Source organism: Cololabis saira, chromosome 2, assembly GCF_033807715.1.
Source record: "Cololabis saira isolate AMF1-May2022 chromosome 2, fColSai1.1, whole genome shotgun sequence".
Taxonomy (NCBI): Eukaryota; Metazoa; Chordata; class Actinopteri; order Beloniformes; family Belonidae; genus Cololabis; species Cololabis saira.
The window spans coordinates 52,704,110-52,715,772 of record NC_084588.1 but is presented as its reverse complement, the minus strand read 5'-3'; the positions used below and the strand labels follow the sequence as shown (position 1 = coordinate 52,715,772).

The 11,663-nt window shown below is 41.7% G+C and overlaps 1 protein-coding gene across 2 annotated transcripts in view; it reads right to left on the bottom strand.

Annotated features, from left to right (window-relative positions):
- Positions 1 to 1,263: 1,263 nt before the first annotated feature.
- The window catches only part of sv2ba (synaptic vesicle glycoprotein 2Ba), a 53,379-nt gene continuing 42,979 nt past the window's right edge, over positions 1,264 to 11,663 (bottom strand). For both annotated transcript variants that reach the window (XM_061747118.1, XM_061747109.1), the window contains exons 8-13: positions 11,453 to 11,541; positions 10,637 to 10,801; positions 10,415 to 10,548; positions 7,069 to 7,269; positions 6,813 to 6,972; positions 1,264 to 1,882 (exon numbers count right to left, since the gene is read on the bottom strand). In XM_061747118.1, coding sequence (XP_061603102.1) covers positions 1,699 to 1,882; positions 6,813 to 6,972; positions 7,069 to 7,269; positions 10,415 to 10,548; positions 10,637 to 10,801; positions 11,453 to 11,541 — 933 coding nt within the window. In that variant the 3' untranslated portion in view covers positions 1,264 to 1,698. The remainder of the gene's footprint in view (positions 1,883 to 6,812; positions 6,973 to 7,068; positions 7,270 to 10,414; positions 10,549 to 10,636; positions 10,802 to 11,452; positions 11,542 to 11,663) is intronic.

Sequence of the window (11,663 nt, the reverse complement as noted above, 5' to 3'; positions counted from 1 at the left end):
TGTCATGGCAAGACGTGATGGACAGATCCTACTCTAGCATCACCTAAAAAGAAAAGAAATAAAGTCACAGCTGCGAAGTCGAAGGACGGACACGGCGTCTCAGAGTCGACGACAAGACGACAAACGAGGAGAAGAAGAATACAAACAGACTTGGATGTCGGGGGGTCAAACAAGGGGGACTTCAGTAGAAAAAAACATCCACGTTTACAGTAATAAACCGGTGAATTTATATTTATACTTTGAGGAAACGTAACTACAGAGCTCTACAGACACAACAGGAAGCTAAATAAAGACGTTTCCGCAGCAGTCGGAGCTCTCGCCCGTGTCAGGTCATCACTAAAGGTGATCCCTTCGGCGGGAGGAAAATCAAAGCACGACATGGTAACATGAACTACATCACCGTTCAAGCACAGACACATATTCATCTCCTATGAATCTTCTACAGCAGGGGTCGGCAACCCAAAATGTTTTAGAGCCATATTGGACCAAAAACACAAAAAACAAATATGTCCGGAGCCGCAAAAAATGAAAAGTCTTGTATCAGCCTTAGAATGAAGACAACACATGCTGCATGTATCTATATTAGTTATAACTGGGGGAAGATTTTTTTTTCATTATGCACTTCGAGAAAAAAGTCAAAATGTTGAGAAAAAAGTCAAAATTTCGAGAAAAAAAAGGCGAAATGTCGAGAAGTACAAATGTTGAAGTACAATCTTGAGAAAAAAGTCGAAATGTCGAGAAAAAAATCGAAATGTTGAGAAAAAAGTCAAATTTCATGAAAAAAGTCGAAATGTTGAGAAAAAAGTCAAAATTTCGAGAAAAAAAAGGCGAAATGTCGAGATTAATGTTGAAGTACAATCTTGAGAAAAAAGTCAAAATGTCGAGAAAAAAATCGAAATGTCGAGGAAATTGTCAAAATTTCATGAAAAAAGTCGAAATGTTGAGAAAAAAGTCAAATTTCATGAAAAAGGTCAAAATGTCGAGAAAAAATCAAATTTCATGAAAAAAGTCGAAATGTCGAGAAAAAAATCGAAATGTCGAGAAAAAAATCGAAATGTCGAGAAAAAAAAAGGCGAAATGTCGAGATTAATGTCGAAGTACAATCTTGAGAAAAAAGTCGAAATGTCGAGAAAAAAGTCAAAATGTTGAGAAAAAAGTAAAAATTTCCGAGAAAAAAGTCAAAATGTTGAGATTAAAAAGGAAAGGAAAAAGGAAGAAAAAAGAGAAGAAAAAGTAAAAAAGAAAAAGAAGAAAAAAATGGGAAAAAAGAAGAAAAAAAGAAAAAAAAAAGAAGAAAAAAAGGTCAAGCATTTTTGAAAAAACTTCCAGGAGCCACTAGGGCGGCGCTAAAGAGCCGCATGCGGCTCTAGAGCTGCGGGTTGCCGACCCCTGTTCTACAGAAACCTCAAACGAAACAGATGCTGCTAAGCTGTGTGTGAAGAGACGACGGGAAGACAGATAACAGATTCACAGGATGTGACGGGAACGCTGGGGAGGCCGCGGCGCTCGCTGGCCGGAGGCGCGGGTCCCCGTAGGCAACCGGACAAACACAACTCAGTCCACATAGCCGCTCTTTTAATCTTGTCTTTCTGTTTTCAGTTAAAGCTGATTCTCTCTCCCCCCCGGAACAGGCGCTCCCCTGGTTGAGTTACGCTGGTGTCGTGGCAGCGGAGCAGGGGTGGGCGGGAGTTTGGCTCTTCAGGACAGGATCTTCTCCCGGGTTTCAGGCAGCTTCAGGGCCACCAGGCCTCCGCAGACCAGGGCGGCGAAGGCCAGGAAGATGGGGATGATCTTCGTGATGCCGATGAAGGCGGCGAAGATGAAGCTGGCCACGATGGCAGCGAACTTACAGATGCCGTTCAGGATGCCGAAGGCGGTCCCTCTGCAGGCCGGAGAGAGAGAGAGAGAGAGGAAGGGAAGGGTTTTTTTTAGTTTAGTTTAGTTTATTTTCTACGACGGAGTATTAGGGCCAAACTAAGACAAAAAATAAAAAATAAAGTCATAATAATATGAGAATAAAGTCATAATATTACGAGAATAAAGTCGTAATATTTTGAGAATAAAGTCGTAATATTAAATATTTTACAAATATATAAATAGAACTTCACAAGATGCTCAATATTCCTCATTTTAACACAGGGAGAAGACGGCTCTTCCTGTAATATTACAACTTTATTCTCATAATATTACGATTTTATTCTCATAAATTACGACTTTATTCTCGTAATATTACGACTTTATTCTCGTAATGTTACGACTTTATTCTCGTAATGTTAGGACTTTATTCTCGTAATTTTACAACTTTATTCTCATAATATTATGAGTTTATTCTCGTAATTTCCAAATTTTCTTTTTTCTTAGTTTGGCCCTAATACTCGGTCACACGTAATTTTCGGTCATGACATCACAAAAAAAAAATAATAATAAAAATGACAACAAGAAAACTAATACACTGTTCAAAGAAAACATTACAAAAAGTTTCCAATATACAAATAACATCTAGACTGAAAAAGGTGTAGCTGAAGCAAAGCTTATTATTTGCCTATCCTCAAAAATATGAATTAAAGTAATGAAATAAAACCAAGAAGTAAGAGAAAAGACTGACAGTAAAACAAATTGCCTCCATGGGGATAACAAAAATTCCTCAAGAAATTAAAAAAATTAAAAATAAAGGTGCAGTCTACATGTTTCCTTCATCCTTAAAAAATCAAATCAAATCACTAATTAAATAAATAGCCAACTCAACATAGCAGCATCACCACTCATTAATTTGATATAAAGAAATCATCCTTTTTCAATGTTTTTTTAAATAAGGTTAAGGTTCTACATAATTTCAAATCCCTCTCTAATTTATTCTAATTTATTCCAAACATCCACCGCTGCCGCTGTAGCATCTCAGTTTGGTGTTGGTTCTGATTGTTGATTTCCTGTATCTCTCCCCTCTGAGGTCCGAATGGCTTTGTCTTAAATTGAACATATTTTGAATACAGTCAGGCTTAGATTTAAAACTAAAGCGGTTAAGGGAGGAGCTTTAGTTTGTATATGTGTAATCTTCTGATGAAGATTAATTGTTTGCTTTGGACGGAGGCCAGATTCTCACGAGATTCAAAAGATCACGATTACGTCAGAATCCTCGTCCCCAGACTCCACGTGTCCATGTTTGGTCATAAACCCCCCCCAAGGGCCGGGCCGGTCAGTGTCCTGGCAGCTTTGAGTCAGCAGAGTTTCCTTTTCTCTGACTGTCTCAGTAAACACGCTCGTCATCTGTCCGTCCGTCACGCCGGGTAAAACGTGTCTCCAGTGAAGCTTTTACATGCATATGTGTGTTTATGCAGATATATATATATATGCACATATGTAGTAAAAGCTAAGTTGACTCTCCGCGGAGGGCTCGTCCCCCGGTGCAGAGCCGGGAGAACGGGCTGACAGATCAGGCTGTATTTTGATATGTAGTCCTATAAAATACCTGCAGTTCTTCTACTCCAACATGATCCGCTGAGCGCTGCCCATCACCCTCCTTCTCTTTCCTTTCTCAGTTATTAATTGGAATTATCTCATAACCATCATTGTTGTTGTAGTTTGTTGTGCTGCCCTTTTCTCTTCTGTACATGTTTGCAGGCCAGAGCTTCAGGAGCTGCATGCTGACCTGCAGTCCCCCGTTATGATCCTGGTCCTGGTCCAGGTTTCTTCCCTCCTAAAGGCTGAATTATGGTTCTGCGTTAAATCAATGCAGAGCCCACGCCGTAGGGTACACGGCTACGCGGGAGTCTCTCCGTAGCCTACGCCATAGCCTGACGTGCACCTCCCAAAAAATGGAACTACGCGTGGAGGCGATGCAGACCCAACGCAGACCGAGAGGGCTGTGATTGGTTCGCTTGGTAGCAACGCATTTTTGGTTCCGGTTCATGAAGCAGTCGTGAACTTTCACCGCTCTTTGTGTGTGTGTGATTTATTAGTGCCACGGCTGCGCCAAGAGGCACTCCTCCTCCAAAGCTATGCAATGGAGGAGGAGTGCCTCTGGCACAGCCAGAGGCATTGTTATTGTGTGGATCTCATCTTCATCTTATTCATTTTCCGGCCAGATTTCAGTTCGCTACTAGTCCCGCAGCTTTGAGAAAATGCGAAAAGTAAAAACGTAGAAACGTGCGCCTTAAGCGGGAATCGTGTGCTATGACTTTTATTAGCGATTGGCGTGCACGTTTTTGCGCAACGTGCAAAAACGTGCGCTTTTAGCGCCATCCGGAATGCATTGGGAGAACCTTGGGGCCTCACCACTCGCACACCGTTACTCGAAAAATTCTGAACCAATTTAGAAAGTTGTAGGCCCTGAATTTAACTACAGGCCTGTGGATTTTCAGAGCGATGAGGCACAAATAGTTTTTGCACAAAGTGCAAAAAACATTTCCAAATTTCCAAACTAATGGGGAGATTTTCCCATGTAAGTGAATGGGGCAGAATTTCACACTGTGGGTGGAAGGAGGTTAAAAAAAAAGACAAAATTCACCTTTTTTCTGAGTCACCTATCTTTCTCATACTTGCACGTAGAAATGTCATTCAAACTTCAAAACGGAGGAAAACTTCTCTTCTCTCTCCAAACCTGAAACTGTTTTTTCCTAAGATGTACACTTTTCAAGATATGAGCCCTCAAGCGAGGACTGGAAATCACGTTTTTGTCAAATTTAGAGTGCGGGTGTCAGTTTCTAGAGTGGCAGAGAGAGTGAAAAAATAACTAGATTTTTTATTTGTAACTTGATCTCACGGCCAATCCGTAAAAGGTAGACAGATAATTTTGGTCAGAATGTAGACATAGATGTTGGGATTCATAAAATGTGACTTTGACAGGCGGGGGGGGAGGCTAAAGCGACGCCAATTCCTGCCTCGGTCTCCATTCACTGTAATGTAATCAAAAGTTTTCTTAAAAAAAATCTCACTTTGTTTTCACAGTTATTTGAGAACTTCTCACAAGGCAAAATCTGGGGTTTTCTCACAGCCAACCCGGAACCTTCCTCGTGTCGAAGTTCTTGTTGCCCCTAGCAACCAGAGCTCAGCTGCTGAGTCATTGCCTGAGCCAGAACTGGTCACATGACTCAGTCAGTACAGACTTCATATAGACGAATCCGGCGAAACCCGGAAGTCGAGCGGGCCGCCATTACTGCGGTGGCGGCTCCGCTCCTCCGCTCCAGCCCATAGACATATATACGTATGGATCTATTACTCCGCTCCCTGCCAGGCTCTCTTAATGTATTTGTATCATCGGAACACTCCTGTCCCGTCACGTGCATTTGTTTTGATAGTGAATGAAGACGGGAGGGACTTTCAAAACTACTTTTCTGTTTCACCAAGTGAACAGACGGAACGCAAAAAAAGATGTTAAACTGCTGGAAAGGAACTGGAATTTACCTGGATACCTTAAACAAGGAAGCCAGGGAGCGGTATATGGAGAAAATAATGATTATTAACGGTTTGGATCCATATGAAATCCCTAAAGAATGGAGCTCCGATGAGGATTTACTGCCGCAGTTCTGCAGAACCACCGTCTTACTACCTTGTTTAGTGTTTGACAGCTGCTTTGGTAAATGTTTGACTCGCCATGTGTTTCAATAAATTAGTATAATATAACAACATACAGTAGCCTACATCTTTTTTATTACTCTTAACTTCTCTTTTCTTTTTTTTTATGCTGAAGAGGCTCCGAGGCGTGAGCAATATTTTTCTTTTCCTCGTGAGATTATTTTTTTCTTCTGCAGCTACAAATAGAGTTGATATTTTTTCCTCAACAAACTAGTTTTATCTGCAGATTGGGGTTATGTATGTATGTATTCTGTATCATCGGGAGCTGAGATAGTTCTGCCCTTCAATTAGAGACCTGTAATTGCGTTTTTTTTCCTCATCGGACGCCAGGCGATCAATAAAATATTCTTGGATACCTAAAATAAAACAAAACATAAACAGGTAATATTTAATTGTGCAGACGTGCCTCGTAAGGAGAGGAGGTGGAGAGAGCTATATTACAGTGTTTAATCATACACTCCCTTATCTCCCTATTCCTCTATTCTTTCCTGCTTATCGCTCAAACAAATCATTATTTATAAATTAACATCAGCATTAATTTAAGATACCTTCATTATTTATGGAAGGCCACTGTCTAACATCATCAATCCAGCTATAATGATGCTGTAGAGCGTCAGGTTACAATAACAGCGCTGCGGTGGCAGATTGACACCTGCCACCGCAGCAATGGCGCCGCCGCAAGATGGCAGCGCACACAAACCGGTCGCCGGATTCGTCTATACTTTAACCTGGAAAATGGAGAAATCTGAACCCTGACCTTTTGACCTTAGATGATCAGCACTCCTGCTGGGAACCGGTTCATGGGATATATATATATATATATGTATATATATATATATATATATATATATATATATATATATATATATATATATATATATTATCATTGTTATATATATATATTATATTATATATACAAATTAGCCCCGCCCCTTCTTCTGATTGGCCGAAATGTGATATTCAAATTACTTTTGAATGGTTTGACATAGAGAGTCATGGGTGGTGTCATCAGACTTAGTTTTGAGTCCTTGACCTTTATCGCTTGCAAAATTCAACAATGTACACAAATGGGCAGCAACCTGCCGTGGCACTCTCGAAATTTCTGCGAGGAAATTGTCTAGTTGACTGCATGTAAACACAGTCACAGTTTCACCAGAGAGGAAGCTCCTGACCACGGTTGACAGGATTTTGATGAGATTAAGGAAAGACCCCCCCGATGGTTGGGTCAGGTCGGCCCGTACCGTTTAGAGGAGGGGTAGAGCTCCACCGAAATGACCTCCAGTCCGTTCCAGGCGGCCACACTAGCACCGTAGAAGAGACACTGCCAACATATCACGGCTCCCTGACTGAAGCTGAGCAGCAGCAGGAAGGTGCAGGCGGAGGACGCCAGCATGGACCCGCCTGCAGACAAACACACAAACATCAGCTTCTGTTTCAGACGCAGCTTTTTAAACAGTGTTTTATATCACCGGGATCCGTATCATCCTCTCATCTCACCTATTATTCGGATTCTTCCTATTTTGTCCATGAACAAGGCTGAGATGATGTTGCCAGGCAACACGGCCAGGCTGCCCAGGAAGGTGACCATGTAGATGACGATGTCGTTCTCCTCCTGGAAGTTGAGGTGGCAGCCCTTCTTGGGGTGCAGGAAGGTGGTGTTCTCCATCCGGCACTCTTTGAACTTGTTCTGCCACAGATCTGGAGAGAGTACAGCACAATTCAACACAAGGTAATTCAAAGTGCTTTACATCAACATTAAAGCGGCAAAACACAATTAAACAGTAAATAACAAATAAAATGAAATAAAATTATGAGAAAAGAGGTAAAATAATAAAAAGCACAAGTTGTTAAAAAGTAAGGGCAGTAGAGTCCAGCAGGCAGGGCCGCCGCAAGGGGTGTGCGAACCGTGCCACCGCACAGGGCTTCAAGGGGCCTCGCGCTATGGGCCGTTTTTTTTTTTTTTTTTTTTTCGTTTTCTTTTTCCTTTTTTCCCTTATAAATATCAACAGTCAGGTTCCATTACAGACCTGGGGCCCGTTTCACAAAGCAGGTTCAACAAACACTGAGTCTAATCCTGAACTCTTAGTTGATCTACTCTGAGATCGGAAACTCTGAGTTTTCGGTTCCAGAACAGCGGATTTGAGGTAATTTACTCAACTCTAAGTAGTTTCACCGGGAGTTAAGCGCAAGCGTGAGGGAAATAAAAAGCCAGCATCAGTAGATCGCTGATACAAGGATTCACCATGGCAACCGGCGACACAAAAGAGCGACATACATTTTCTTTTTTTTCTTTTTAACTTTATTTATCTTTTCAATTTACAAAATCCCTTTGAGGAAACGTTAGTTTGCATCTGAAGATCCACATACTTCACGCCACTGGAGTTAGAAGCGTTAATACGTGCATATGGCGAGTATGAGAGCATATTTTGAAAAAAAAATAATGAAATTTTATTGTCAATTAGATCAGGGCCGTCAATTGGGTACGGCAGCTGCCACACCTCGGCTTCAGGGGAGAATGTAAATGTTTTTTTTTTAAATACTTTTATGGAATTACTATGTATCTATTTGTATTGATGTATTCTATTACTTCATACATATAAAATAACTACAAATGCATATCAGAACAACATGATGGATTTCAGTAGGTATTATCTATCCCAACACTTGTACCCCCCCTCATATCTTGAAATGTGATGTCCCAGCGTCCCTGACGACAGTGGTCGCTATCAATCTCGTTTTTAGTGCGCTCTGCAGATATAATATATGTCCTGCCATTTTCTTTCTTTTTATTATATTTATGTTACTTATGTAATGACTTATGCACTTCATCCACTTTATGTCTCATACTGTATTTGTTTATTTAATTCCTTGATGCCTGACTGTCCACGGTCAATGTTCTGACTGTAATTGGAACTTTTAAATAAAGTTTTAAATAAAGTTAAAAAAAAGTGCGCTCTGCAGTGTTACTAACTTACAAAAATTAAAATGAAGCAGACAACCACGCAATAAAAAAAAAAGAAAGAAGGCAAGTGATGGGTCCAGAATATATTAACGAGGCTGTTAGCCACTGATGGATTAATTATGCAAGTTCATCTCAAAGTAAGATATAAATCCTCTTATACATCTGTTTAAGGGAAATATTTGACTTTTTTTTACTCTCCCTCTCCTTTTTGCATTTGGACTTTAACTGTTTGAAGTTAAACTGGGATGTCCCTGTGATATTGTTGCACTGACATAGTGAATAAAATACGTTGCGTTTGTCAGATAAGCCTTTTCTGCTCTCTAACTCTGCCGCTTGCTGTCCGTGGTGCAGAAAACGGATGTGTATTGCGTAAAGACCCATTGGCTGAATTGACGCCACTGAGGGAGGAGACGGAGAGAAACTCCAGGTTCGCTGAAATAAACCTGGTCCCGACCAGGTTAGGTTCAGAGCGTCTGTTACTACGGTAACTGACCGAGAATTTAAGTTACCTCTCTTTGTGAAACAGGCTAGAGTTACCTCTCTTTCTCTGGTTTGAGTTACCTCCCTTTGTGAAACGGAAAACTCAGAGTTTCCCTCATTTCAGGGTTAACAGACTCAGAGTTCTCACTAAACCTGCTTTGTGAAACGGGCCCCTGAATGTGTACTAGTCTGTGCATATCAATAAATATATGTGCAATGATGCGCGTGTCTGTTGTTCAATACAACTGATCAGACCAAGCGCAGACACAAGCTGCTCTGATCCAGACGGTGGAGTTGGAACAAACTGTCACACAATGTCGAGAGAACGAGACAGATTCAGGAAATTTCCATCAGGGGATGAAAAAAGAAAAAAACTAAAGAAAATGGAAGAGTTTAATGCCTCTCTGAAAGGCTCGTTAGATAAATTTGTTACAAAAATCACCGATCTGACCGGGTCTCAAGCAGCCGTGGGGCCCCGCGTCGAGTTAAGAGATGATGATGAGGCAGGGGAAGGTATCCAGTATTTTGTAATTGGAGAGTTAAAATTGCGCATATAGACACCCGATCCGACCCAAAAAACCCAAAAATCTTGCGCGCGCGAGAGCCCCCCCCAGCCATTTCGCACAGGGCCTCGCAAATCTCCCAGACGGCTCTGCCAGCAGGTTCATCTCATTCTTACAATGGCAAGAATTACGTTTTTTATACGGTGAAAATGTACAAAGACCAGGTCAAATACAGTATTACAAAAGTAATCTGTAACAATTCGTACGGTGAATACGGCTTGGTCGTCTTGACGTCATCACTTGGCGGAGCCGCCATGTTGGAAGCTACCTTAGCTGCTCTTCACACCACTGCGCACTGTGTACAGACGTGCTCCCTCTTCGTCGTTCTTTGGTCTCTGGCTTCCTTGATTAAGGTATCCTTGTAGATTCCAGTTCCTTTCCAGCATTTTAACTTTTTTTTTTGCGTTCCGTCTGTTCATTTTGTGCTACCACACTGCTACTACACTGCTGTTTGTTTACACTCACGAGGCTGCCAAAATGGCCGCCGTGTCCAAGAATGCAACTTGGCGACCAAGCCCTATTAAACTAATTTGACAATTTTATGCCACAATACCTGTTTCCAGGTCTTATTTCACACAACTGACGAGAATTCCGTTTCTATACGGTCAAAACGTACAAAGACCGGGTCAAATACAGTATTATAAAGTAATCTGTGCCGATTCGTGCGGTGAATCAGACCAATTTGACTATTCTACATCACAATGCCTGCATTCAGGGCTTATCCATAACTTTGCGCGGTTCTCAAAAGTCCTAAGTATTTCTGGGGATGGTTGTGCCTGACGGGTCTGGGTACAGAGGCGGCGTTGCGTCGCCCCGGGGTGCTACCTGTGGGTGCTACCTGTGTTGTAGAAGACGGTGTTCTTGATGGTGCAGTTCTCAAAGAACGTGTTGGTGGATTTGATGTCCTCGAAGTAGCAGTTCTCGAACAGAGAGTCCTCGAACTTCACGGACTTGATCTCGATGTTTGCAAATCTACGTGATAAAAAGACAAAAAGAAACGATGTGAATCACAAGCAAACTGTGTTAAAGTCGTGGCAGCGGCAGCAGCAACGGGACGTACTTGTCGTGAATGTACTCTCCCTCGCGGTGGATCTGGTTCACCAGGGAGAAGTTGAAGTGGAAGCGCTCCACGCGTTCCCGGTGGAAAACCTTCACCCTGGACTCGTATTCCTCGTACTGCATGTACTTGATCATGTCGGGAAACCACACACCCAGCCCGTGGTAGCTACGACACACACACACACACACACATGATGAAGGAAGACCATATGCATTTCTTCTAGCACAGGGGTCGGCAACCCAAAATGTTTTAGAGCCATATTGAACCAAAAACACAAAAAACAAATATGTCTGGAGCCGCAAAAAATGAAAAGTCTGGTATCAGAATTAGAATGAAGACAACACTTGCTGCATGTTTCTATATTAGCTATAAATGGGGGAAGATTTTTTCATTATGCACTTTGAGAAAAAAGTCGAAATGTTGAGAAAAAAGTCAAAATTTCGAGAAAAAAGTCAAAACGTCGAGATTAATGTTGAAGTACAATCTCGAGAAAAAAGTCGAAATGTTGAGGAAAAAGTCAAAATTTTGAGAAAAAAGTCAAAATGTCGAGATTAAAAAGGAAAGGCAAAAGGAAGAAAAAAAGGAAAAAAAATAAGAAAAAAAAGAGAAAAAGGAAAAAAAGGAGAAAAAAAGGAGAAAAAAAGAAAAAAGAAGAAAAGAAGGAAAAAAAGGAGAAAAAAAAGGAAAAAAAAAGGAAAAAAAAGGTCAAACATTTTTGAAAAAGCTCCAGGAGCCACTAGGGCGGCGCTAAAGAGCCGCGGGTTGCCGACCCCTGTTCTAGCAGGTGAGAGGACTCCACTCTCTGACTCTAACTACCTGAAGGCCAAGCAGAACCACACAATGAGCAGGAAGAGGCTCTGCAGCCGGAGCTCTGGAGCCGACAGCGACATCACGTTGGCCATCACCTGTTGGAAGCACAGACCAAACCTGTCAAGTTTTTGATATTTGGCATGGTGTTAGGTACAGACAGTACTGGAGTTGAGGGGGGATGAGGGGGATGGCATCCCCCCCTGAAATAAAAATGGTC